The 27,110-nt window shown below is 50.8% G+C and overlaps 1 protein-coding gene across 2 annotated transcripts; it reads right to left on the bottom strand.

The window, feature by feature from the left end:
* Positions 1 to 1,922: 1,922 nt before the first annotated feature.
* Positions 1,923 to 26,323, bottom strand: Mpp3 (membrane palmitoylated protein 3). Of its 2 annotated transcripts, none has more exons than XM_038328001.1 (18): positions 26,299 to 26,323; positions 25,990 to 26,108; positions 25,704 to 25,800; positions 24,419 to 24,522; positions 24,036 to 24,173; positions 21,901 to 21,982; positions 19,557 to 19,642; positions 18,264 to 18,338; positions 14,654 to 14,850; positions 12,011 to 12,075; positions 10,488 to 10,508; positions 9,972 to 10,013; positions 8,866 to 9,030; positions 8,689 to 8,769; positions 6,752 to 6,845; positions 6,346 to 6,454; positions 3,793 to 3,915; positions 1,923 to 2,099 (listed from the first exon to the last, which is right to left on the bottom strand). In XM_038328001.1, the coding sequence occupies exons 1-18, from the start codon at positions 26,321 to 26,323 to the stop codon at positions 1,923 to 1,925; spliced, it is 1,800 nt and encodes a 599-aa protein (XP_038183929.1). The 2 variants fall into 2 exon arrangements, with proteins under 2 accessions (XP_038183929.1, XP_038183930.1); XM_038328002.1 differs by having other exon boundaries at positions 24,419 to 24,499; positions 25,723 to 25,800.
* Positions 26,324 to 27,110: the final 787 nt, after the last annotated feature.

The raw sequence follows: 27,110 nt of genomic DNA, 5'->3' as shown, positions 1-27,110 counted from the left end.
CCAGGTGCCCAATACCAGAGGGCAAGTCACTCACATCGGGCTTCCTGTAACCAGGTAAGGTCACCACCATGCTGCAGATGTGCAATGTCCAGGAACGAGCTCTTCCTGCGGTGTCATCTCCCCAGGGACTCAAGGTCTCAGTTCTCCTTCACCCTCACGAGGAAGTCCCCACCCCCAACCCGCCGCGCCTGGCTAACAATCCAGTAAGAAGGACCTGCCCTTGTCTGGGAAGTCCTACAAATGAGATCCTGGTTGGTGGGTGACCTGGGATAAGCAAAAGAGCTGGAAGAGTTCTCACACAAGAAAGTTAGCAAACAGCCTGCCTGGTGCCTCGCCGTCGGCCTAGCCTGTTTCAGGGATAAGGTATCTTGCATGGGTATAAATGGCATCCTTTTTTTTTTTGGTCCTAGAAGATGCAAGCAAGCTGCACACTGTTTATCTATGAATACACCCCTCACAAGTCAGTCATTTCATTAGGGAGCCCCCATTAGAGAAAGCACAAAAGCCTGAGGTGGTATAGCATCATGGTTATGGATCATATCTCATGTGAGGAATTTTGAGGCTCAAATATATACAGTCGTACCATTATGCACGTTCGGTATGTGTGTATGTGCACAATGTGTGTGTGTGTGTGTGTGTGTGTGTGTGTACACAGGTGTAAGTGCGGACTAGCCAGTTCAAAGGTTTCCAGAGATTCTCCTGTTTCCAGTTCCGATCTCCTGACTAAACTACCATGGTTATGAAAACACACTACAAATGGGTTCTGGGGATTTGAACTCAAGTCCTTAGACTTGCAGGTAAGCACTTTTATGGATGGACAAACATCCTGAGCCTTGGACTATTTTTCAGGTGTATGAACTTGGACACGTGATTTAAAGTTTGTAAGTCTCATTTTTCTCTCAGTTGTAAATGGGAGTGGTAACACTGTTACATCGTTGGCTTGGAGTATTTACAAAGATAATGTGCAAGACGCCTCAGCACACACTTACATACGCTGGCAGCTCATCAGAAGTAAAACTCTCGGAGTAGCCATGACCTATCACAGTCCCTTCAGAAATCACTGCTGCTTAGAGACAACACGACAGACCCACACTTTGAGTGACAGGACTGGTTTATTGTGGCTGACACACAGCTTTGACAGATGGAAGTCATCGGATTCCCCACAACCTAGCACAACAGGAGCCCCAAACTGAAAACAGAAAGCCTAGGACCAAGGCATAACGACAGAGAGCTGATATCACAGGACAAATCAAACACAGCGAGGACTCACTTTCAGGGGCGTGGGGGCATTCAGAAAGGGGACAGGCAGCCTGACATTCCTCAAGAGTCCCCGAAGGCACTGCTGCATTGTAGAACCAACTAGTGAGCCATGTGGACTGTTACGTGTGCCTCTGTCTTGCAGGAGAAACATCATGTATACAAACTACGTGGCTAGGCAGGGAACCAATTTCTCTACCACCAGGCAAGCACTACCAAAAAAAAAAATTTTTAAAGTAATATTTCAGTGCTGCAAGACAGGTCATTTGCACAGAAGATCCCCTTGGGGAAAACAATTCCCAACAAAGTTGGATCAGTGAAGTGTCATATTTATAAAGCTGAATCATCACTGTGAATCACTATAGAAATTCACCACCACCACCCCCAAAAGACAGTGGCTACATAGCTTTGGTACAAAGGATCAAGGCCAACTTGCCTATGAGATTTTAATGGATGACATGTTATTCTATGAACTGCCCCTTTCAACTCAACTCGTGAAGGGGTGCAGTGCAAAAAGACAGACAAAAACCCAACACCAAACAAGGCTTCCCACTAATACTGAGTGACGACAGTCTGTGGGAAATCCTGCCCCTCTCCGTACTTGACAACACACATAGACAATCCGGTCTTCAAGGTCCAGCCAGACTGGATGCTGCGGGATGAAGTTACCTCACCCAATCGATGGGTATCCAATAAGTGTCCTTGCTCAGCTTCTCTATGACCGCTCTGAGCTGGCTGCAGACGCCCTGCAGGTCCTCCCTCACGAGCACAGCGTCGATCAGATGCCCATAGTGCTGCTCAATGAAGGCAGCAGAGGCGGCCATCTCTTGCTGCTGTTCATCCTGCACGGAAAGAGACAGTATGGGGCCTGGGGGAACACTCCCCTGTCGGAACCTGCATTTATTGATGGTGTCGAATGGATCCCTGTGTCCTGTGGATAAACTTAACTGTGAGCGTGAGACTAGAGCGTAGTAACAGCATATCACACAGAAGGAAATCAGCGGGCAGCAGACACAACCACTCACTCACAAAATATCCCCCGAGGACCTCTGAACTGAGAACCATTGTTTCGGGATACCTTATTATATCTGTGTATAAATGTCAAGATCATGTTCCTGGCCCCAAATGTTTCCAAAGAGTGTGAAGCTGAATGCGGTGGTACACACCAGCAATCCCAGCACTTAGGAGGCTAAGGCAAGGGGATCACGAGTTCTAATCCAGCCTGGGCTGCAAAGCAAGACCCTGTCTCCAAAAAATAGAGGTGTTCTATTGACTAGTAGCAGAGCACTGATTCTTTGTTTTACACCAGGGTTGAGTCAGCAGGATAGCCAAGGGAGGATGACCCAGGAGAGCCTTGGGAAAACTGCTCAAATACCCCAACTCCTAGGGCACTTTGCTTCTTTCCCAACACCTCGCATTAAGATCTACACAGAAACTCTGCTTTCCCCAACCTGGTGGGGCTTCCTGCAGAGTCCCTAGAAGTTGGAATTTCAATCCTGTAGCACAGACAACGAGCCGGGTTTGTGGGGAAAGTAGCAGATCTACTCGAGAAAATACGTGAACTTTGTTGTTGGCTTCACCGATGCCCCTTTCTGTCCCTCTGCAGCCCTCTGTTGCCCTCTCTGTTTCTAGGGACCTGTTTTCACAATGCCGTATGGGAAGGTGGGATTCCGCGCCCCCCCCCATGGAGACCTACTTCCAAAATATTCTTTCCCCCTCTGTCATTAGTTCCTACTTTTCTGCAGCATCAGTGATTTCAGGGATGAGTGATGAAGGCCCAGACATTTTTTTTTTTAAATGCTGGAAACCTAAGATATTGAGCTCATTCCTTCTTATATCTGCCAAGAGGGAAAAAGCCCAGGTTCCTCAGGGAAGTGCTTTGCAATCCTTTCTTCTCTCTTTCAGGACTATTCTATTCTCAGAAGCCCTCTGCAGTGTCTCCACACAGCCCCTGGGCCTTCAGTCCTGCCTCACCCACTGTTGCAAGCAAGCAAGCAAGCAAGCAAGCCAGTGCACACACGCGCATGCACACACGCACTCACACATACTCGTAGAGCAAAACAAATGAAAACCAAGGTGACAACTTGTGAGGAAAGACACCTCAAGCTGACCTCTGACCTCCACATTCACACTGGTGTGCATGCACACACTCCCTGCACAATGACCTGTATATACACACTCCACAAACACATGCAGCATTTGGGTTTGACTCAGAAATCCAATAGCTGAGTGTGGTCTGTCACACTCACACAGGGTTACTGACTGCTATGGGGAGTATGTTAGGGGAGGATGTGGCATGAGGTTGCAGAGGGTGGCCAGTCCAGGCAAAGATGTCCTTCCTAACTTAGAAGGCATGGTTCCCGCCCACCCTGAACCCTCTGGCTAGGTGACCATCTTCTCTTTAGTCTTGTAAAAGGGATCTTAATGACAGCCTTATGCGGAAAGCATGCCCTCTGTCCCTCTTCCTCGGAGGACCCACAGCCAGCTAGGTGCAGCCCCTCCCTTGAAAGGAGACACGATCAACTTTAAACTTACAAGCCGAGCTGCTGTGCCCTCAGAGTCTGGAGACACAGGCGGCGTCTTCCTTTTCTCCTGAATTGCAGGTTTTACAAATATAATATAGGGCTTAAACTCAGGGGTCCTCAGGTGTCTTAGTGCCTAAAAAAAAATAATTCCAGAAAATTATACGCTTTTTGCAACACATACTTTCTGGAAGCTCAGTCCTTCTGGGCTTTCATCCTCAATGGTCCTGGTGGTCAGTCCCGAGACGATGGACTTCTACTGGGCAGACTAGCCGCAGTCTCTCACATCCTTCACTTTGACACTGAACCCCCATGGGCCAGACAGGCTACTTGAGAGCAGAGGAGTCCAGAGCCCAGAGTCTCTCTTCGCTGCAACTCTCCAACCCAGGTAACCTCCCTGGGCTCTTTCGGATCAGCCCATAGGTGAGCCAAGGGTTCAAGGCTCAGCGTGCATAGGTTTTAGTCTCCGCCATCAATCTAACTACACTGTGTGTGACTGGGCTGTCCCACGGGCCGCCTTCCGATACTCAAAGCAGCAAAGGTTTGCAGAGTAAAGGAAGGGACGATGGATGGGGTCACTGGGAACAAGTACAGATTTCTGTTTCCCCACACACAAACTGCTAACAGAGTGCATCTTTTGCACAGGGTAAAGGCCTCCATTTGTCCACACCGGGATTAAATTTCTACGCACTATCTGCATACACTCAAAAATCAAGAAAACCACGTTTCAAAAAATATTTCAGAGGCTGGGCATGGTGGCGCACGCCTTTAATCCCAGCACTCGGGAGGCAGAGACAAGAGGATCTCTGAGTTCTAGACCAGCCTGGTCTACAAAGGCAGGACGGTCAGTGCTGTACACAGCTTCTTTGTGTACAGAGAAACCCTGTCTTGGGAAAAAACAAAACATGAAAATCTTGGAGGAGCTGGAGCAGTAACTCAGCACTGAAAAGCACTGACCGACCTGCTCTTTCCAGAGGACCCAGTTTCGATTTCCCAGCACCCACCTGGTGGCTCACAACTGTCTGTACCTCCAGTCCCAAGAGATCCAATGTCCTCATCTGGTCTCCTCAAGCACCATATACACGTAGTGCATAGACAGAAAGGTAGGCAAACGCTCACGCACATAAAAATAAGACGAGGATTTAAAATAAATCTTTGCCATTTGTATTTTGGTAGTTTTAAAAAGGTTTATTTTTATGTGGATGAATGTTTTGCCTGTGTATGTCTGGTGCCCTTGGAGGCCCGAAGACAGGTTAGAGCCCCTAGGATTGGAGTTATAGTTTGTGAGCTACCATGGAGTGCCAAGACGTGAACCTTTGTAAAAGCACACACACTCACATCTGCAAATGAGTGCAAAAGCACACACACACCTGCATGCGTGTAGGTACCTGAAGAGGCCCAAGGAGGGTGATGGATCCCCTGGAGCTAGAATTACAGGCAGCTGTGAGGCACCCAGCGTGAAAGCTGGGAACTGAGCTCTGGCCTCCTGCAAGAGCAGTGTGTGCTCTTAGGCACTGAGCCATCTCTCCAGCCTCTAGACACTGATGTTCAACTACCAACTCACGGTGAGCACAAATAAGTGAGTCGTTCCCTTCCGGGCAAGCTGTGCTTTTAGAAATATGTTTCAAGGCGACTCCGGTAAAATAAAGCCCACACTCTATACTACAACATCAAAACTCTGCTCCTGTAGTAGGGGAAAAATCCTTATGCTGAGTTCAAAGTGAGGGAGTTTTTCTGAAAGACAAGGTGAAGAAGACGGCCAGATGCCTGCGGAGCCTGCAGATGTCCAGCTGCAGGGAGCCGGGACAGGCTCTGAAGGTCAGCGCAGGTCAGGCCGCTCCCCAACTCTTCCCTCGGGGCCTCTCCTTCACTACATATACTTGTTCCCATTGCAGAGGCAGGAGACTGGCAAGGAAGGAGAGGAGCAACAGCGTGGCCTGGGTATACACACTAACCGTTTTCTGTCCTGTTACAATTGACAGCCAGGGACTTAAACATGTATGTGTGTGCCTGCGTGTGGCTAACGTGCATTTGCGAATGCAATGCCGGCAGAGTCCAGAGGGGGCATCCAATCCCCCTGGAACAGGAGTTGCAGGTTGTTGTCAGTCACTAGGAACTGAACTCAGGTCCTGTGGAAGACCAGCGAGCGCGGAGATACCAAGCCATCTCTATAACCCACTCCCACCCCTTTTCATACAAGTACTTAGTGTGCAGCCCAGGCTTATCTTAAACTCACCATCATCTTGCCTTAGCCGCCCAAGTTCTGGGACTACAGGTGTGTGCCACCATAGCTATTGCCAGGCTACTGCATGATGTGCTCCATGATATCTGAGCTACTCAGAGGGTTCCTGGGCTCCCTCAAATTAATCCTGTACTTGACAATAGCAGAGCATGTTTGGGGCTAAAAAGATTTCATCCAATTCTCAAGGAGAGGATCAAGGATACCTAACATCAGTGTTCTGAGCTAAAACTTCTTTAGACTGTTCTAAAGAGTTCTATAGAATGGATAGCCACCCTGGGTTACAAGTTCCATAGACTCGCATGCCCAGATGGCACAGGAACTCACTTCTGGTTCTACATCCACCAAGCAAACTTTGTTTTTGGCCATAACAGCCTGAATGGCCTCCAGGCTGGTCCCATAGAGATTCTCCTTATATTCACCGTGTTCCAGGAACCTAAAACACCATCAAAGGGGAAAGACTTCAGTTTCTGAGCAACCCGAATTTTACACACACACATAGACACAAAAGAAGAAAGGAAGGAAGGAGGGAGGGAAGGAGGGAGAAAAAGAGGGAGGGAGGGAGAAAGGGAGGGAGGGGGGGCAAAGCAGACTTTCCAGTAAGACACCTCTCCCACTTCCTGCTTCCCCCATCCTTCCAAAAGCCCACCCGTGGGGTCAAATAGTGATATAAAATTGGATGATCACAGAGACACACAGACCAGAGGGCCCACTGGCTCATGAAGCAACATACTTGTTATGATGCAAGTCAGCTTCGAACGCTTGCTTGGAGACAAAGTGATACTCCACCCCTTCCTTCTCATGGCTCTTGCGGGGCCTGGTGGTGTCTTTTAAAGAAAGGAGAATTGCTGGGCCAAGGAGAGCAGCAAGCCTGCGCCCTTGCCCCAGAGCTCATCACTGATCTCTGCAAGACCCAGCCACTTCCATTCACCAAGTGTCCTCAAAGCGCACGTCTTCCATCCAGGCCAAAGGAGCGCCCCTCCTTCTACAGACAGGATCTCACATAACCCAGACTGGCCTCAAATTCACTATGTAGAGAAAGATGACGTGAGGGGCAACACCAAGCTTTTCCAGAAGACAGGGGAACTGGGAAGACAGTTATCCAGTCTTGAGGATGCTTTGCTTCTGTATGGCATCAGGGCAATCCCCGCAAAGAGTTGCTAAGGGCCCTTCCCACACCACTGTCTTCAGACCTTTATCTGCTGATTTGATGGTAAGCATCTTCAGGAGCCCACGAGCCCCCTCATGATCTGCCCAACCTCCAGTGCAGCTCCCTCTCCTGCCACACTGGCCACGCTAACGTTCCCAGTCCTTAGCACAGATACCTTGGGTCACACCGTCAACCCTTGGCACAGGCTGCTCCCTCTGTACAACAAATGCTTCCTCTCTTCTCCGCTCGGAAAACTTCTATTTATACTTCAACGTTCAACATAAAAGTCACCACCTCTGGGAAGCCTTGCCTGACTTCACCCTGCTGTGGGTGCCCGGAAACAGGCACGCCTGAATTCTGAATATAGGCTTCGCAGGGACAGAAGTGTGTGTGAGAGGAACTCCTGACATCCTGCTTCATCCACCTGAGACTTAAAGGCTGGGGCCTCCGAAAGTCCTCAGAGCTGTGCTTCCAGAGTGACCTCCACAGACCCACCACCTCCCCTAAGTCTCTTCTACTTCTAGATGTTCTAGATGATTCTGATGGCTGTGGGCTCGGCTGTTGGACGTGGGCTTGGCTGTTGGACGTGGGCTTGGCTGTTGGCCTTGGGATCAGAAAGAACAATGCAGTCTAAGGAAGTCTCTGTAGTTACCCCTCCCCAAAACATTCTGGAAAAGATCATTCCTGTCCCACGATATTCCCTCCCCATGGTCACCAGACATCCACACTGCATCCCTGCAGGGCCAGAAGGCCAGAGAATGAGGAAAGGCACTTAGAGAAACAGGACATGGGGCAGCATGGGAAGTGGCCCTGTAGCCACCCACTTAGCAATGACCTGGGCTCCAAGCCTAGCTCCACCCCTCCCCCTGTGTGATGCTAGGCTAGTTACTTAACCTCCCTAAACCTTGAGACTTCTTCTCCTTAGCATGGCATTATAGTACTTCTTCTCTAGGGAATGGAAAGGGGCAGCCTAGTTTCTACATGTAAGGGTGTAGGACCTGGCTCTCATTCTCCTCGCCTCCTCTAGAGCCAGAACCCACACCTACAACCAGGCAACCCACTGCCTTCGGGATTAGAACCACTGACAATACCCAGGAGTGTGCCCAGCCACCTCGCCAATTACCATCCAGCTACAGCAATAGCGCCCCCTCTCAGTGGAATGCTTGGCAGTACCTCCACCTCACCAGCTCTGGGCTTCATGGCCAGTGAGTGTGCTCTGGACTCACTCCCCTCCCCAGTCAGACACGAGGCAGGTGGTGCTGCAGCTGTCACCACTGAGAACGAGACTCTTCCCATCATTCCGAGGTCCACCATATGTATGTAACATATATGTAACAGGCATATGTAATATGTGTGGTGGGTGCTCACACCCAAGTACCAAAAAGGTCAAGGTGAACATGAAGAATCCAGTCCCTGGAAAGCATTCACGGGCATGTGTGCACCCGTACACACATGCACGCATGCACTCACACACGCTCGCGCATGCACACACACACACACACACACACAAGCCCTCTTACGTGGAACTGCGACACCAAAGTGCTGGGGGTCCTCGGCCACCACCCTTTGCTTCAGCTCATGCAGTTGGGCTCCCAGAGACCCTGGAACAAAGGGAAGGTTGCCTCAGTCCCTACAGAACTCCTTCCTCACCACGCCTGAGGAAGCCAGCCCACCTGGAAACTCAGGATGTCACCTACCAATCAGAACCACCAGGCGGGGCCGCTCCCCAGGCTGCTGTTGGTACCTGGCCACCTCCTCATAGGTCAGCAGCTCCTGAGACTCAGCTCCTGCAGCCACCTTTGCCTCCTGTGAGCCACCCAGCCGCTCCCTGCAGCCTAGCCGGAAGCTTCTCCGAAGACCAGCTTGAGGAGGAAAAAAGGACAAGGTGGCATTGGTTCTGAGATTCCCCAATAAAGGTCTTCTACAGGGAGCCAAGTACAGAGGTAAGGCTGGGCGCCTGGCTGCCCAGCCTCCTGCGCTGGCCACACAGGTGGCCCCCACACCCAAAGACTGGAGCTCAAGGTCACTGTTTTCCTTGCTGTGTGACTGACCTTGGATTAATAAGTCGCTTCATTTCTCTGAGCCTCAATTTCCTTATCTGTAAAATGGGAACTCTGATGTTCAAAGGCAGTGGATGGGTCTAGATTGGATCCCAGACCAGGGGAAATAAAGGACATTATTGGGGTAACTGGTGACATTTTAATAACACCATATAAGACAATAGAATTGTATGCAAAGGAAATGTCCAAGATTTGATCACTGTCCTGAAGTCATATCACGGGATGTCCTGTCTGTAGGAAATCCACACTGAGTGCTTGGGGCCACAAGGACAGGATGCAGGATGTGTACATTAACTCTCGCGTGACAGGCGGTAGCAAAAGAAATGAGAAAGGCTCGGAGAGTTAAAAATTCTCAGGTCTGGTGTGGAGGACCCATGAGTTCTCTGCCTAGTTCCGTGAGTTTGAAACCACATCTGAATAAACACTGGGAGACATCTGCCTGTCTTCTATGACCTTTGAGCGGGGAAACGCTGGGGAAAACAAAATCCCTTCGCTGTGTGTGGTGGTGAGGTCCACACTGAATAAACTCCAATTACGACGATGAAGATAAAATTAGTGTCAGCACAGGGCTCTGTGTCTCTCTCCAGCTCTGCAGCTGGGGGGGCCCTGGCCCTGAGTGGGCACCGCCTTCTGCTGACTGATTCTTAGCAATGAGATGAGGCTCCCCCAGGCTCAGCAGCCCTTGTCAGGTTCCTGATGGAGCCTGGGCCTGGGCTTGGAGGGTTTCCAGGGGAGCAACTCACCCACATAGTGCCCTTTGGGGTACCCTTCACAGTCACAGGTCTCTAGAAACCAAACAGAGAGGGGAGTAAGTCACACTGGATACATCCTCAAACCCACAGGGACCCAGCCCCTACGCAGTCAGGCAGAGCCCTCCGGGAGAGTGATGGGGGAAGGTCTAGAAAAGACCTTGGTGGCCTTGGGACCAGCTCTTCTGTTTCCAGCCCTTGGTGGGGATTCTGGGCCAGGAAGCCCCCTCCCCGTCTTTGTGAGCCCAGATGGGACACAGGAATAAGATGGGAGGCCTCACCCCCTGCCCTGCCTTCCTGTTTCTTTTCTTACCTAGCACTGGGGTCACAGTATCATCCTTTAATGCCAGACACATGGGGAGGGGGTCCTAAGGCTTTGAAGCCTGTTCCCACCCCACGCATCTGGCAAAAGTACCCAGGTGCGGGGAGGAAAACCAGGCCCCTCAGCCCCAGAGGTGCCCCAGAAAAGGGGCCTCACTCATGTGCACAGGGGACAAACACCAGGCCTACCTTTGTCACAAGGCTGATCATCTGCAGTTTGCATAAAAGACAGATGGGACAGCATTAGTGCAGGGAACCAGGAAGCCCTGCGGCTGAGAGGCAGCTACAACCTCGGCAGCCTGAGGAGAACTCCATCTGCCCCGTTTCCATGCTCCAACAAGCCTATGATCTGAACGGTGGTGCGTTATTAAACCCCAGCCCTGCTAATTAGTCTTCTTGTGTGCAGCTCATTAGCAGCCAGAGGAAGTTAGTGTGTGGCCGGTGGAAGCGGCCTCCTGGCTGACCTACTCAGCAGCTTCTCCACCTGCCTGGAAATGCGGTCACTGGCATTTCTGAGGTCCCACGGTAGGAAAGGAACCTGGTACCCCCTCCCTTTCCTAGAGTCTAAGGCCTGCTAGGAAAATGCAGGTACCTGAACAGGCCCCTCACTCAGTAGGAGCCACCAGCAACAGAGGGTAGATTTGGGGAGAGCCCCGCTTTGTGAGGGACTCTAATCCGAGCCCTCCCCAAAAGACCTCTAAAACCCACGTGGAACCTTATGACTCTCCATGCTCCCATTTGGGGAGTGAGGTTGCCATCCCACCCACTTCACAGGGCCACTGTGACCAGAGGCAGGGGTGGGGGAACGGTTCCGCAGTAGAGCACCTGCCTTGTGCGGATGAGGCCCTGGGGTTGGACCTGCCACGACCAAACAATAATTCTTCAAAATTACAAGGCAGTAGGCAAGCCTGTTTTCAGGGCAAAGTGCACAGAGAATTTCCAACAAATGCCAGCCAACAAGCTAAAGCTGTCTCAAACACAGAGAAGTTCTTAGCATGCTTCTACGGGATGCACTAGACAGCAATTGGTGTCTATCTCAAATTCAGAACTAATGGGATTTTCTGTTTGAACCTCCCAATGCTATCACAGAGGTGCAAGGATACTTAGCAAGGGTGTGCAACCTCTTGGCTTCTCTGAGCCACACTGTCCTGGACCAGGCAGGCTTATCCAATCAGTGGCCCAGGGTTTGGGGGAGGGTACATGCACTGAAGGGATGCTGAGACAAAATATTATCTAAAAGTTCACACTCAAGAACCACACGATTGAGTTACCAAAAAATAAATAAATAAGTCACAAAAAAAATCATAATGGTTTAAGCAATTTTACAATTGGGGTACATTCATAGCTAATCCTATAATGCATAAGGCCATGCGTGGACACCCGATTCCCATTCCATATCAGCAAATTTTAATGTTCAAGTTCAAAGTGTTCCTTAGGCAGCTGAAGACAGCTTGGCACTCTCTTCCAAACAGACACCCACAGAGGCTTGCATACCAGCTTGGCATGATGTTAACATGTCCCCAGGGGTACCCATGGACCCCAATACAGAAGTTCTTCTCTAGGATGGCTGCCCTCCCCTCCCGATGCTTCTCCCCACCTTTTCTTTCCTCTGGAGGTCTGCAGGCTCAGACAGGGCCTCTGATGACCCTCCCTCTAACTCGGTGTCAGTTTCTTCCACCCCTCCCGCACCCCACCTCCGCCATTCTACTCACAGGGGGGCTTTTTGAAGCTCTGGGGGCTTGGCAGGGTGCCTGTCGTTCTCCGGTAGCTCAGCCGCCTGCAGGGACATATATACCAGTTCTGGGGAGGCAGGGACAGGGGATCCCTGAGGCTCACTAGCCACCAAGACTAGTCACATCAGTGGGACAGGTTCAGAGACCCTGTCTGAGAACAGTCAAGGAAGATACTGCGTACTAACCTCAGCCTCCACATATGCACACACAAGGGCACGGATGCATGCATACACACGTGCAAAAAATAAAAACAAAAATAATAAAGCAGGTAAGGCCTCTAAGACAGTGAGCCCTGCAAACCTTCTGTGTGCATAATCACTATAGCAACCTGTATCAGAGAAAAACTGCAGCCCGCCTTAGGGGGCAGCCACAGGGAAGTCAGACAGTGCTCAGGCACGACCCTTCCTCCGTGAAGCCTTCCCTGCATGCCTGGACAAGAAAGGGTTCATGCTCCTGGGACAAAGAAAACATCCCTCACACCAGTCACCCCTACATAAAGTGTGTGCTGGAAAGAGGTCTGGTTTTTCCTCTGCACTGAGTTCCTTCAGGGCAGAGCAAGGGTTCACAGCTGAGGTTAAGAAGCGTAACACAAGCCGGGCGGTGGTGGCGCACGCCTTTAATCCCAGCACTCGGGAGGCAGAGGCAGGCGGATCTCTGTGAGTTCGAGGCCAGCCTGGTCTACAAGAGCTAGTTCCAGGACAGGCTCTAAAAAAAGCTACAGAGAAACCCTGTCTCGAAAACCAAAAAAAAGAAAAAAAGAAAAAAAGAAAAAAAAAAAAAAAGAAACGTAACACAAGCGCCAGGGATGCTGGCTTGCACTCAAGAGGCTGACACGGAAAGATTGCCATGAGTTCAAGGTCAGCCTGTACTACTACACGGCAAGACCCAGCCTCAAAACAACGCTACTAATGCTAACAACAATAGTAACAACAGCAAAAATAATATACGACTAAAAAGGACAAAGGGGCTGTAGAGATGGCTCAGTGGTTGAGAGCAGTTGCTATTCTTCCAGAGAACCCAGGTTTGACTCCCAGCACCCACATGGCAGCTCACAACAACCTGTAACTCCAGTTCTCCAGGAGCCCCAATGCCCTCTTCTGATGTCCACAACCCCAGGCACTGCATGCACATGGTGCATATAACATACATGTGGGCACACACATACACATTAAATGATTTTTAAACGATATAAAGCACAAGCCAAACCAATTCTAGTAAATACAGCTCAAGATCAAGTGTCCATTCCTCGTGAAATATTACATAACCATTAAGATGATATACAAGGAATATGCAAACATGGGAAACGCTAATGTCAAACTCTCAAGTTACGAAAGGGAAACTCTGGGTGCAACACACACGGAGAAAGCACAGATGGGAGACAAACTGTGCTCTTTGGACGCACAGGACTCTGGGTAATTTTCTCTTCCTAGTCCCCTTCTGAATGTTCATCAGTCCACTCTCTGCTAGTTCATGTTATGAAGTATCGTCGGTCCTGTGTGCGTGAGCTCCGTATCAGCTAACTCAACCCACTGCAGCTTGAAAACATCTGGGAAAAACCCCTGAGCCTACACTGGCTGTGTACTCACTCTCTTCTCCTTGTCCCTACAAAATACAGCGTGCCAACCTGTCACATGGCCCTTACACCTAATAGCTGCTTTAGTTTCTTTATTGCTGTGATAAGAGGCCATGACTAAGACAACTTAGAGAAGAGTTTAATTTGGGGCTCACAGCTCCAGAGGACTAGAGTTTAAGACCGTCATGATGGGGACCATGGCGGAGGCGGGCATGGCGGGCATGGTGCTGGAACAGTGTGAGGGCTCACATCTCAACCCATAAGCACAAAGCAGAGGAAGCTAGCTGGATTAATGGCAATGATATGGGCTTTGGAAACCGCACAGTCCAGCCCCAGTGACACACCTCCTCCAACAAGGCCACACCTCCTAATCCTTCCCAGACAGTTCCACCAACGAGAACCAAGCCAATGGGAGTCATTCTTATTTAAACCACTACAGTGTAGCATCCACAATCATCCAGAGAAGAGTCATAGCACCAAAAGACAATGGGTGTGGGAGTGGGGTGGGGTGGAGGAGTCATACGCAAATGCAATACAATTTTGGACAAGGCCCTTAAGCACCTATTGATTTTGGTATCCAGAAGGTTCTAGAAGTATATTCATAGTATACTAACGGACAACTGTATACATTAACTCAGTTCTAGCTGGTCCTGATGTGAAGCCTGAAGGGAAGCTGAAGCAGAAGGACTGCAAGTTAAGGCTATCCTGAGCTAAAGAATGAGTTCAAGGCCAGCCTGGGCAACTTAATGAGGCCCTGTCTCTAAACAGGAAAGTGAAACAGAAGGCTGGACCTGTAGCTCCAGTAGAGCCCGTGCCTCGTCAGATCCTGGATTTGATTCCCAACAGTGAAAAAGAAAAGCAAATGTCCCCGCATTTACTGAAATTTCAAACAGCCATTTCCACTAGCTATGGGGCCAGAACAGACACAGACAAAGGAAACTGTATTTCCGTCAGCAGTTCCCCCACAACTGAGGTGACAGAGACTCCGGGGGTTTGGGGGTCACAGTACCTGGGCCATCAGTCACACGGCGGCAACACCCCAAACCTACCTCTCCTGGAACTGCTTGGAAGGAATGAGGCCAGCTCGAAGGTTCGTGTCTCCCACTCTCTTGGCCTGCCACCAGGTGGGGTCATCCTGGCTCACCACCTCCAGGACCTGCCTCCGCTGGAAGGGCAGGCCTGCCTCCTGGCAGGGGATGGCACGGTCCTCCCGAGGGTCATAGTGGAAGAGGGCACGCATGAACACCTGTAAAGCAAGGGCTGCAGTGAGGGGACCCTTCTATATAAGGGCACAGGCCACATGATGACAGTGGCCCTTCATAGTTAGAAGACACAAGCAGCCTGTAGTGTAGAAAGCTAGTTAGAAACACCCTGCTTTTGTTTCTTAGGGTTCTTCATCCATTTGGAATATTTAAGTCAAGAAATCCATAGGTAATTGGAAAATGCCTGGCTGGGGAATGGCTTGGTGGCACAGTGTGCTTGTCTGGCACCTAGGAGTCACTGCTTCCATCCCCAGCAGCACCAACACCAAAACCAAAAGAACAGGCTCGGAAAACAGGGGCCAGTGGGTAAAGTTGCTTCACATGCCAACCTGATAAACTGAGTTCTGGCCTCCAGTTCTCTTCACTGGAGAAAAGTAACCCCTGCAAGTTGTTCTCCAGCCTCTGTGTGTGCACTGTGGTATGACACACGCATGCACGCACGCATGCACGCATGTTCACACACACACACACACAATCTTAATTAAAATGAAAACGTAAAAAATGCAAATATATAGACAGGTCCCATGTCTGACTTTCTCTTTCCAACTGAAATGTTTCCCTGTGGCCCTGATCCACCATGCTTAGAGCCTCAGCCACACTAAGTAACAACTAACCCTGGAGACACAAAGCAAACACACACACAATGTGCAACCATTGTTACTCTTACTACGACCTGCTCTTGATGAAGTCAGGCGCCATCTATGCAAGGAAGGGCCCAGAGGTCCTCAGAGGAAGGAACCCAGATGTCAGCAAAACCTACTTGGTCGACTCCCAAGTCTGTAACGGGCACCCACAGCTTCGACAACCCCAGCTTGCCTTGTCTGCCATGTATTTGGTCAAGTCTCCTCTCTGGGGAAGGCGGGATAGGACACAGAGCTGCCTCCCACCTCTTTGCTCCCTCGTCACCCAGTGCTATGAATTTATGGCAAGTACTCTAGCTCTAGACTGTGCAGTGCCCCATTACTACAGCGGCGAAGAGAACAGAAAGAGATCAGGGTCATCTTCAGATGCGCCTGAGTGAGATCCCTTCATGCGGCAAAAACAAAAGATTGGACAGAGGCGGTGGTGGCGCACGCCTTTAATCCCAGCACTCGGGAGGCAGAGGCAGGCGGATCTCTGTGAGTTCGAGACCAGCCTGGTCTACAAGAGCTAGCTCCAGGACAGGCTTTAAAGCTGCAGAGAAACCCTGTCTCGAAAAACCAAAAAAAAAAAAGAAAGAAAGAAAAAAAAAAGATTGGACAGCAGTAAGAACTTTCTGGGCCTCTGAGGTAGCGACAGAGGCCCTCACCCAAATACAGACACTATAGTGCAGCGAGTGGCTATCCAGACAGAGCAGTAGGTCACAAAGAAAGATTTAAGAGGCCAGGGCTAAGGGACAGGGTACCACATTCTTCTCCTGTATCAAGTCCACAGTGTGACCCCACACTGGGGTCAATGTCATTTATGCCCTGGGAGTTAATCCAAGAGCGCTAGGAAGAAACAGCCACGGCAAGGTCCTTCAGTGGATGCAAAACAAGAGGCCAGGGGAGGCACCAGCTGTCCCCAATCACCTTTCCTTCATCAGTAGTGTCTTGGCACCTCTGCTGGGCCAGAAGCTGTCCTGAGCCTGCCTTCATACGTTCAGCACAGAATGGCAAGGCCGGTTGGCCTGCTCCTTCACCACCTGATGAAACTCATTTTTTTTCTCCTTTCTGCCTCACGTCCAAGAACTTCAAGTCCAAATTCATCACGAAATCAAATCGATACCCTCTGCCATTCTCAATAATCTCCCCCCTGGGCTTCCAAACAGCCTCATTCTGCACCTCCCTGCCTCTGACCTTCACCCATTCCCGGTCCTCCAGGGCAGTGGTTCTCAACCTGTGGGTCTCCACCCTGTGGGGATTATATATCAGAGATTTACACTGCAATTCATTACAGTAACAAAATTACAGTTAGGAAGTAGCAACGAAGTAATTTCATGGTGTGTGGGGGGTCACCACACAGTGAGGAACTGTATTAAAGGGGCGCGGCTTTAGGAAGGTTGAGAACCACTTCCCAGAGAGCTTGGGCTGTCCAGAGAGCTTTCGGAGACACCCTTGTGATTGGAGCGCCCTTAACCTCTCACCAAGGCAGGCGAGATGGCTCGGCAGGTAAAGGCAATTACCGCCAAACCTGATGACCTGAGTTCAAGCCCCCAAACCCACACTGTAAAAGGAGCAAACTGAACCCTGCTCATTCTCATTTGATCTCCCTGTGCAGGCTGAGAGGCATTCGCCCCCACACACCAGAAAAGTAGGCCTTCTTCCCACGGTGGGGCTGTCTCTTGGACTCTGGGCTGTGCTCCCATCCCCAGGGTTGTACCACTGTAGTGCACACTGGCTTACTTCAGGGTACACCTGCACCCCTTTGCCTGAGGACTTACTTCCTGGGGTTGCTGAGTTTGCTCCTCTCTAATCTAGCAGTCAGCAGCTACAAAGAACAAAGCCCCAGTGCCTGCTGGGAGTTATGTACACATCTCCCCAGTTCTTGGCTGGGGAGAACAGCAGCATGTGCTGATCTCAAAAGCCTTCGGGATTAAGCTTCAGGAACCCTTGGTGGGTAGTGACTTCTGGGTAGCAAATTCTCCAGTAGGACTGACTGCCTGCCCTTCCCCTCAGCTCCCTACCCATATATCCTGGATCACTTCCCACCAAATAAGCTGTGTGCCTTCAAACCCTTCAGCCAGTGTCTGCTTACAGGAGCACCCAAACTAGCAGGAATTGTGCCAAGCCCTTCACAGCTGAACCCATATCCCCAGCGATGCTCCGCCCACCTGCCCCCTTAAGCCCTCCCACACTGCCCTTTCTCTCAGACTCCTCCAGGCCTTTGTCTAACAGATGCCTTGATCTGACCCTTCTCTCTAAAATTCTAACCATCTTTACCTCCCTCCAACCCCAGCACCCAACCCGAAATGCCTCCTGAGATGTCTCTTGCGCTACAGACTCTTCCAGAACCACCTGCCACACAGCAGTGAACCATTTGTTTGACAATCCCCCTTCCACAGGGGAAAAAAAAAAAAAAACCCTTTGAAAGAGAGCCTGGCAGAGAGGTCAGGACCAAAGGTAGGCCCTGCGAACAACCAAGCTAATAGCAGCAACTTCACTGATCCGGGATCCAGTTCCTAAGCGCCTTCTCTCTGTGGCCCAGATTTTCTACTCAATTACAGTAAGCTTGTCTTTTGTTAGCACACCACGCAAAATCCTGTTTCCAAACAGCAGGGCGCAATGAGTCACCTAGGACTGTTAGAGCCCTTGGCTGGAGAGAGGTTACCAGGGCCAGATGCACAAGCTGTTCAGACAGCGACCAAAGCCTGGCAAGGTTCAGACACCCACCCTGCCTCAGCAGAGCAAGCCCCAGGGAGCCCACCTCCCATCCATACCTTGCTCTCTTTGAAGCGGTCTTCCTCCTGGGTGGCAGGGATGATCTTGAGGGTGATGGATCCCTGGGACTGGGCCTGAGAGGGAACAGAGGTCGATGGTTTTCTAGACCTGATGCTCAGTGAGTTCTGGTCCCACTTCCTAGGTGGGTGTGCAGAATGAAAGGCAGACTGACGGCTTCCATTCCTCTGCCCTGGTGGGATTTGCTATTAAGAATCGAGTGCCTGCCTATGGCAGTTAATGTGGACTGCGCGGGCTAGAGCACGTAAGGAAACGAGAACGCTGCCTTTACATGGCACACAGACACTGGAGATTCTCATTAGGACTCAAGGTCCCCAAAGCGCCAGATCTCGGGGGTCCCATGACCTCCCTTTCTTGAGTTATTTTAAATTCTATTTATTTTTTATGTATATGAGTGTTTTATCTACATGTATGTCTATACACCATTGGCATGTCTGGTGCCTGTGGAGGCCAGAAGAGGGCATCAGATCCCCTGGCACTGGATTTATAGATGGTTGTCAGCTGCCATTTGGGTGTTGGGAATTGATCCTGGGTCCTCTGGAAGAGCAGTCAGTGCTCTTAACCACTGAGCCATCTCTCCAGCCTCTCTTGAGCTATTTTAATAACCCACTTCAAATTATTCTAGCTCCTGCCTGATTAGTACTTCCTTTCTTGGTTCCACTGCCTCCACAGGGCTCCCATCTTAGGCCATTCCCACCTTTCTAGGTGGTTCCCTTCCCCGCAAACACAGTGGGGCTGACAGACAGCCTTGTCTCTCCAGGGCTCATCTTGTTGGCACCACCCCCACAACCCACAGAAGTTAGCGAAGCCAGTGGACGATACCCAAGGATGCTCCGTCACAGCTGCAGAGGGGCTTGCCACAATCTCCATTTTGCCTCATCTGCCCCAGAACAGATGACGACATTGTTTTCATCCCCCCGAATCTTCTCACCGTTATAAAGCACTTGATACCCTTCTTCCATGCTAATAATAACCAGGCAGGAGCTGGAAAACCCTCTCTGTCCCCATGTTAGCGCAAAGGAGGCTGGAAGTCAGTTAGACTAGGATAAACCCGAGACTTGAAAGGTCCTCAGACAACAGAGCTGGGGTGAAGAGGAAGACCATGCCGAAGAGAAGAGCTGAGAGAGAGGCAGGGGAATTGGAAACCATTCGGTCTGTCCCATCCTCACACAAACAGGGAAGCAGAGGCAGGGGCTGCCCTGACTGGGAAGCCCCCATGCTGGGTCTCTGAAGATCCCCTCCCCCGCCCTGCCCTGCAGCCGTGCTACACGGACCAGAATCTGACTGATCTCATCTGGACGCTTGTGCAGGACAGCGATCCCGTTCACCTCCCGGAGCTCGTCACCGACATGCACCAGACCTAGGAGACACAGGGATGGAGGTTGGCTCAGCACTAAAACAGTGGCCCTGATACTGGGCTTCATACCTTTGGGCACTAGGGAAGTCACTGCAGGGCAGATTCAGGTCTAAAGCTGGAGAAGAGAGACACGTACTCAGTATCAAATTCAAACTCTCCTCCGGGGAGGTGTCCGAGTACAAGGTACATTTGAGAGCCAGGCACATACAACAGCCTTCACAAAGCCACACTGCTAAGAAGTAATGGAGCTACCAAGCACGCATAGGCACTTCAGCACAGAAAGCTGTATTTAGGTGGTGGTGGCACAAATCCTGGCACTTGGGACACAGAGGCAGGAGGATCTCTATGAGTCTGAGGCCAGCCTGGTCTACAAAACAAGTTCCAGGACAGCCAGGCCTACACACAGAGAAACCCTGTCAATAGAAAGGAAGGAAGGAAGGAAGGAAGGAGGGAGGGAGGGAGGGAGGGAGGGAGAGGGGAGGGAGGGGAGAGGGAGGGAGGGAGGAAGAAAAAAGGAAGAAAGGGAGGAAGGAAGAGAAAAGAAAAGGAAGGAAGGAAGGAGGAAGCTGCTGTATTTCTTCTGCCACAGCTCTGCTTAGATACAGAGACAGAGACTGTGTGTGTTTAGGTATATAGGTGTGGAGACTTGTGCACACATGCATGTAGAGTTCAGAGGACAGCGTTATCTTCCCTCAGGCACCACCCACCATGTTCTCTGACACAGGGGCTTTCACTGGGACCTGGGATCACAGCTTCAACGCTTTCCTAGCACCGGGCTTACAAGTGTACAAGACTACATTCGGGTTTTTACACGGGTGCTGGGGATCAAACTCAGGGCTTCATGCTTGGGTGGCAAGCACTTTACCAACTAAGCCATCTCCGCAGCCACTAGCTCTACTTTCTTAAAAGTATTATTAATTCTTCACTCTCCTGGACTGCAGACTCTGGGAATATCTATCTTAAGTCTTTTTTTTTTTTTTTTTTTGGTTTTTCGAGACAGGGTTTCTCTGTGGCTTTGGAGCCTGTCCTGGAACTAGCTCTTGTAGACCAGGCTGGTCTCGAACTCACAGAGATCCGCCTGCCTCTGCCTCCCAAGTGCTGGGATTAAAGGCGTGCGCCACCACCGCCCGGCCTATCTTAAGTCTTAATGAGAAAACTTAAAGGCACCAGAACTTATCTATGTGTATGTATTTATCTACTTCCCTACCTATCATTTATCTGTGTATCTATTTATATAGGTATGTAAGTATGTATGTATGTATCTATCTACCTACCTATCTATCCATCCATCCATCTTAAGATGCAGGTGGCCTAGGTTGACTTCAAGCTCACTCTATATCAGAGAACTACCTTGAACTTCCGGTCCTTCTACCTCTACCTACTGCATGCTGGGATTACAGGTGTGCACTGCCGTGCCTGGTTTTATGCAGATGGAACCCACGGCTTCATGCTTTCTGGAAAAGCCTACTACCAACTTGGCTGTTCACTCAACCTAGCTTCATTTACTTATTTATTTATTTAATGGGCTTTTTTTTTTTAATGTAGCCCAGGCTGGTCTTGATCTCTTGTATGCAAGGAATCATCCCTTCTGAACCTCCCAAGCAGCTGAGACTACAGGTACAAACGCCATCCCACGCAGCACATAGCCACCACTTGAATGACAACTATCCTGACAAGTAATTTGGTGTCTCTGCTGCTCTGAGTGGGCACTGGGCCAGCAGCAGTAGCCGCCACCATCAGGAGTGCAGATTTCTGAATCAGGACCTACGTGTTACCAATATGCTCAGGGGCCTGTGCTTGCTTCACCAGTCAGTTTTCCAGACCTGGAAGAGAACATCCCCCTACACTGAGAGGCCTACCTACCAGATCTCTCATGCACTGATGACTATCAACCTGTTTACCACCCAAACTAATCTGGGTCATGAACACATTCCTGTCCACTGCAGTGTCATAGGTGATGAGGTTACTGGATGTGGCGAGGACCATCCCCACCCCAGCTAAGAATCTCCAACTAAGCCCATCTCCAAACTTCAGTGTTTTAATCTCTGCCTACACCAAATGCCCGAGCCCTTTCCTGATCACCCGTGAGAACTGTAAGCCCCTTAGGCTTCACTTAAATTCCTATTGACCTTGGGACTTTGAGAATTCCATCCACAATCCCCAACGCGAAACACGCCCCGCAGAGGTTACCCCAGAGGTGAAGATAGAGAGCCACCACCTCAGCCAGGCTGGCATCTCCTCACTCCACAGGGTCCACTCACCGCTCCGATCTGCCGCGCCCCCTCGCATGATCCTGGCCACCACGACGGCCCCTGAGTGCTCATCTCTCCGGATAGTGGCACCCTGAATGAGAGAGAAGAACAGGCAGGCTCCAGCAAGGCAACCTCAGCTGCCACTGTTTCCTTCATTCCTCCTCCTGCTAGGCCAGGAAAGTGGATCAGTGGGGACCTTCCCAAGACTGTGAACACCAGGAGAAAAGAATGAAGAAAACTCCACACTTGGCAGCTTACAAAGCACAACGATTGTTCTGCACAAAGAACTGGGCCTTTTGAGTTGGGAGTGGTGGCACGCAAGCCTGCAATCCCAGCACTCCTGAGGTGGCCGTGGAGAATAAAGAGTTCAAGGTCATCCTCAGCTACACAATGAGTTTGAAGCCAGCCTGAGCTATTTGAAACTCTATCTCAAAAAGAATAATAATTAAATAGAGCCAGTGTGATGGTTCAGCTTGGAAAGGTATCTCCCACCATGCCTGTCTCAATCGCCAGGGCCCACAGAACAGAAAGAGAACCAACTCCTACAAGTTCCCTCTCATCTCTATACTTGTGCTGTGGCACACACACACACACACACACACACACACACGCACAAAACAAATAAACGCAATTCAAACTGTTATATAAATAAATAAGACATGAAGGACTGGGAATCAGGGAAGCTAAGAATCTTCAAAGTCACCCTTGTAGAAAGGGGAGCTTTCGATGATGCCAACACCAGTGCTTTCTCTGTCTCATCACAGCCCTTGTCACTCACGAAGACATTTAATAACGAGGACAGCATGTGCTAGCAAATTCTCAACCTGCCTCGAGCCAATCCCGGTGTTCCTGGGCCTTCTGCTGTTGCCAACAGGAACCAATTATGCCCCTGCCAGAGCATCAGGACTAGGATTTAGCCCAAAAAACACAAAGAGATGATTTCTGGGGGATAAAAAAAAAGGCACTAATGAGCTCCTAATTTCCTGTACCAGGTAAGTAGGCCCATGTCAGCACAGGGATGGGGTATACGGAAGCTGAGCCCAGATAGCCAGCTCAGCCATTAATTAGAAATCATGTGGCCTCAGCCAAGAAGTCCCCGCATTCTCTGAGCCTGCTCAAAGCATTTAACTCGGAGGGTTGTGGAGGGGATCCCATAAGGAAACGCATGAGACAGGTAAACAGTAAGTGTCCGATAAATGTCCGCCGCGTGTTACTGACTTTCCACGCAAACACGGCACATCTGTGACCACAGCGTTCGTATCATCCTGAGAAGCACAGACAATGAATTCTGCTGACTACAGAGCTGCCCATTACACCTCCCGCGGCCATTGTCCCCTGACCTGCAGTTCCCACCACTGCGCATCACATTGTCCTCACTGAACCACCTCCACCCCCAGCTCGGAGTGTGCACAGGAAGGATCCCGGGCTGTGTGCCAACTCCATGGCACAGGTGAGGAAGCAGAGGCAACGAGGACATCTTCATCTGCTGGGAGACATGGCTCACCCGTCACAGGTCAGCTGGGGAAAACTGGAACCAGATAATGCCACTTCTGGGGTTCTCTGAGGCAAGTACTAAGCTCTCTGGGCACCCACCAGTTCCTTCCATCTGACAGACAAACTCGACTCTTTGCCCAGTTCATCACTGCTGAAAGCAGGGGCAAAAACAGCATTTATCTGTCAGCCTCCAGGAGAGTGTGGCTGTGCCCACACTACCTGGGTATACAGAGCTGGGTCAGCAGACTGTCTATAAAGGACGGAGCACACATATCTAGGGCTTTGAGGGGAGGCCGGGGTTCCGCTATCATTACTCAACTTCGCATAACCAATGAGTAAGCATGACCTTGCTTTAAAAACAAAATGACAGTAAAATTAAGCTGTAGGCTACATTTGGACCTTGGACTGAGTCTGTGAACTCCTGTTTCTCAGCATAGCGACCACTGTTATCCTACACAGCCCTGCAGGGCGTGTACTGCACAAAACGGCTTAGCCGAGAAAGGGCTGTCCTGCACACAAAGATGCTGCAGAGTAGAGCGGTCACCCTGGCAAAGTGGATGCCATTCACTGTGAATTCCAGACGGTGCCTTCCTGGCTGTCTAGGCCAGGGTGAGCTGCAGAGGAATGGGGTCGGGGAGGCCTGTACATACCAGGGGCTCCTTATTTTTCACCAAGCGAACAATCTTCACCGACTCCTCCTCAAATTCCTCGTCGATATTATCGGGCAGAGGGGGCAGAACAGGATCAAAGTTCTTCCGGGCAACTGTGTCGTGTACCATGAGCACAGCCTGCCAGGAAAGCCAGGGAAAGGGGCTGGCACTATGACCTCACAGGGTTAGGGGGTCCTGACTGGGCAGGAGTGGAAAGGGGGCTCAGATTTTCTGCCCAAGAAACATCTCCCTCCTCAAGACATCACTTAGGATCACCTCACAGAGAAGCCTCCCCCTCTCCATCGCAGGACCCAGCAGTCCCTCCGCCCCCGTGTCCCAGGGGACCCATCTGCGTGGGTGTGCAGGGACTGCGGCATGACTACCCTGAGGTGGGGGGTGGACAGCAGCTGCAGCAGCTCCTTCTCATCGCTGTGCACGGAGGTGGCCTGCAACTCCTCCATTACCTGTAAGAGAAGGAGACAGGAGTCTGGGATGCCCCGGCGGGAGTCTGCTGGAATCCCTGGGGGGAAAGCCCTCTTTCCTGAGCCTCAGACACAAGGATCCTCTCAGGAATGACTGCGGCACCCCAAAACCTGTCAGATATGCCACTCTAGGATGGGTGGAAGATGTGAGGGCATCATGGGCATCATGGGCTATCCACTGTTGCTTTATGTGGGTTTTCTCAACAAACCAGACACCATGAGCACTTGAATTTTGCTCTTTACGGATGAGAATCTTGAAGCCCGGAGAGATTACAAGTCTTGCCCAGGATCACAGAGCTCATGGTGGCACAGCCAGGATTTAAACACAGCCTCATCCAGCCGGGCAGTCTGTGACCTTGATACTAGGCTATCCCAAGGACAAGGAAACTGGGGCTGAGAGGCCGGGTAACTTGTGTAAGGTCACACAGCTAGTGGCAGAGTTGGCAATGCAGAGCCCAGGATGTAACCCACTCCAAATGATCACACTGTGTCTGTCACAGACTACATGGTCCCCCACAGGGGCTATCTTCTGGCCTGAGGCTCTCTGGGAAACAGTACAGCTAGCCAGTTGGATATCAGGTGATCTATATAGGAGTCAGTCTGCATTAACAACCCGCATAGCTAAACCGAAAACCACAAGAACTAAGGTCCCTGAGTCAAGATGCCAGAGCTAGTCAGCAGAGACACACACAGTAAGTCCCTTGAATTCAAGACTTCAGGGCAGCCTCCCAAAGCCCAGACACGAGACACTATCTGACCTACTAATATCACCAGGAACAGGTGGGGAGCTACTGATAGGATCCAAGACTCTCATTTTACAGCTGAGGGAACAGGCTTGCTCCAGAACACACGGTCAGCAGGAATCGGCATGTCTCCTGGCTCAGGCTAAGGCTAAGGCCCTCCTTGATGCCAGAAAGCTCAGGGAGGACTAGAGCTACGGCTCAGCCATACAAAACTTGCTTAGCATGTACAAAGATCTAGGTTTGTCTCCCAGGAACACACACACATACACACACACACGGGAGGGGGTGAGATAAAGGAGGTGGAGAAGGGGGAAAAGGAAGTGACCCCTCCTCCCTCTTCATCCTCAGGCTCCCAGCCTCTGATGTCTCCAGCTAAGCAGTGATTACAAGGCAAGCAAGAACATTTTCTGGGTCTGGAGTGTTGCCTCACCTTAAATCAAAACATGAAAGTCTGGGACTTACATCCTCTGCGAGGGCCATGGCACTGTGCAGGACAGGGGTCGGGCTCTGCCTCTCATAATAGCGGAGTTTCTCGTGAATCTGCAAAGATACACACCACACCCAGGGTTGGGGTGACACCTAGGGCCACAAACCAGGTCCTCTTCATAGCAGTGTATACGGAAAGCCATGCCTAGTGAGTCAAAACCTTCACAGTGCAGGGAAGTGGCGGGAGGGACCCAGGGAAGAGCCCCCCTCGGGGACTGGAAAGGAGGCCCAGCAGGCTCTCACCTTCATCAGATAGCTGAGGCTCTTCTCACTGAAGACATCCCTCAAGAAGCCCATCTCCTCCCTGTGGTTGGAGTCAGGCCTGAGCTGAGAGGTCAGAAGTGCCAGGGTCTCATGCAAACCTGAGGAAGAGGCGAGGAAATCAAGATCCACAAACAGTGGGACTTCCTGTCCCTGAGAGCTCTCTCAGACAACACCCTCATCCTGCCTTGACAGCAGCCTTCTCCCTGCAGGCTCGGGTCTGCAGGGTAGGCAGGCAGCAGCATCCAGAGGTGACGCCACAGGACTGGTCTCGAGATGGAGGACACTCACCCGAGTCTTCAGACAGCACTGGCATGCCTGTGCCTGGCAGGTCCCCAGCTGTCCCTGCAGTTTGTGGGGCGGGGTAGGAGTCACTCAGCAATGAACACACATCACCTGAATCTGCTTATGACCTGTGTGAGGACAGAAGAAACGAGAAGATAACGGTCACTTTTTTCGGTGGTGGGCAGGCAGAGAGCAAGGTTTGTTGGGTGCCCTCAATATGCCAAACATTATGATATTTTTCTGACTATGCATAAAGCCTTGAAGATGAACACCAATGCTTCCCATTTTACAGAAGAAGAAACAGAGGCTGGGGGTCCTTAAGTAACTTTTGAGCCAGAATAGGAACTCAGATCCCTTCTTCCAGGCTGACCTTGGTAGTGCCAAGAGTCCCTGCCTGCCTTGTGCAAGGTGCTCTTGCCCACAGCTCTGCCCTCTCTATTGCTACCTTCAAAGAGTGTTTGCTCAAGTCCCCTGCAGCAACATCCTTTCAGTAAGTACCTGGTTAAGGCCTACAAGAACCCCCATTCCCCAACCCTCCTCCAGCCCCCAATCCAAAGGAAATGAAGAAGGGAGAGTGGAGTTTCCGCTATACCGGAAGCAAGTACCCTATCTCAAGAGGCCCACTCCCCAGGTACTCTGCAGCACGTGGACCTCAAAAAAGTCCTCCTTCAGAGAGGGACAAGGACTCATGATTCATTCATTCGGCAGACGTAGAGCCAGCACGCTGCGCAGAGCACCAGTCAACATCGAAAGCCAGAAGAATGGTACCCAGTCCCCGGCCCCCGCCCCCACGCCGGGCTCATCCCTCGGCGGCCTCC

The sequence above is a fragment of the Arvicola amphibius genome, chromosome 4 (genome assembly GCF_903992535.2).
Source record: "Arvicola amphibius chromosome 4, mArvAmp1.2, whole genome shotgun sequence".
NCBI classification, from domain to species: Eukaryota; Metazoa; Chordata; class Mammalia; order Rodentia; family Cricetidae; genus Arvicola; species Arvicola amphibius.
This window is presented reverse-complemented; position numbering and strand designations above follow the sequence as displayed.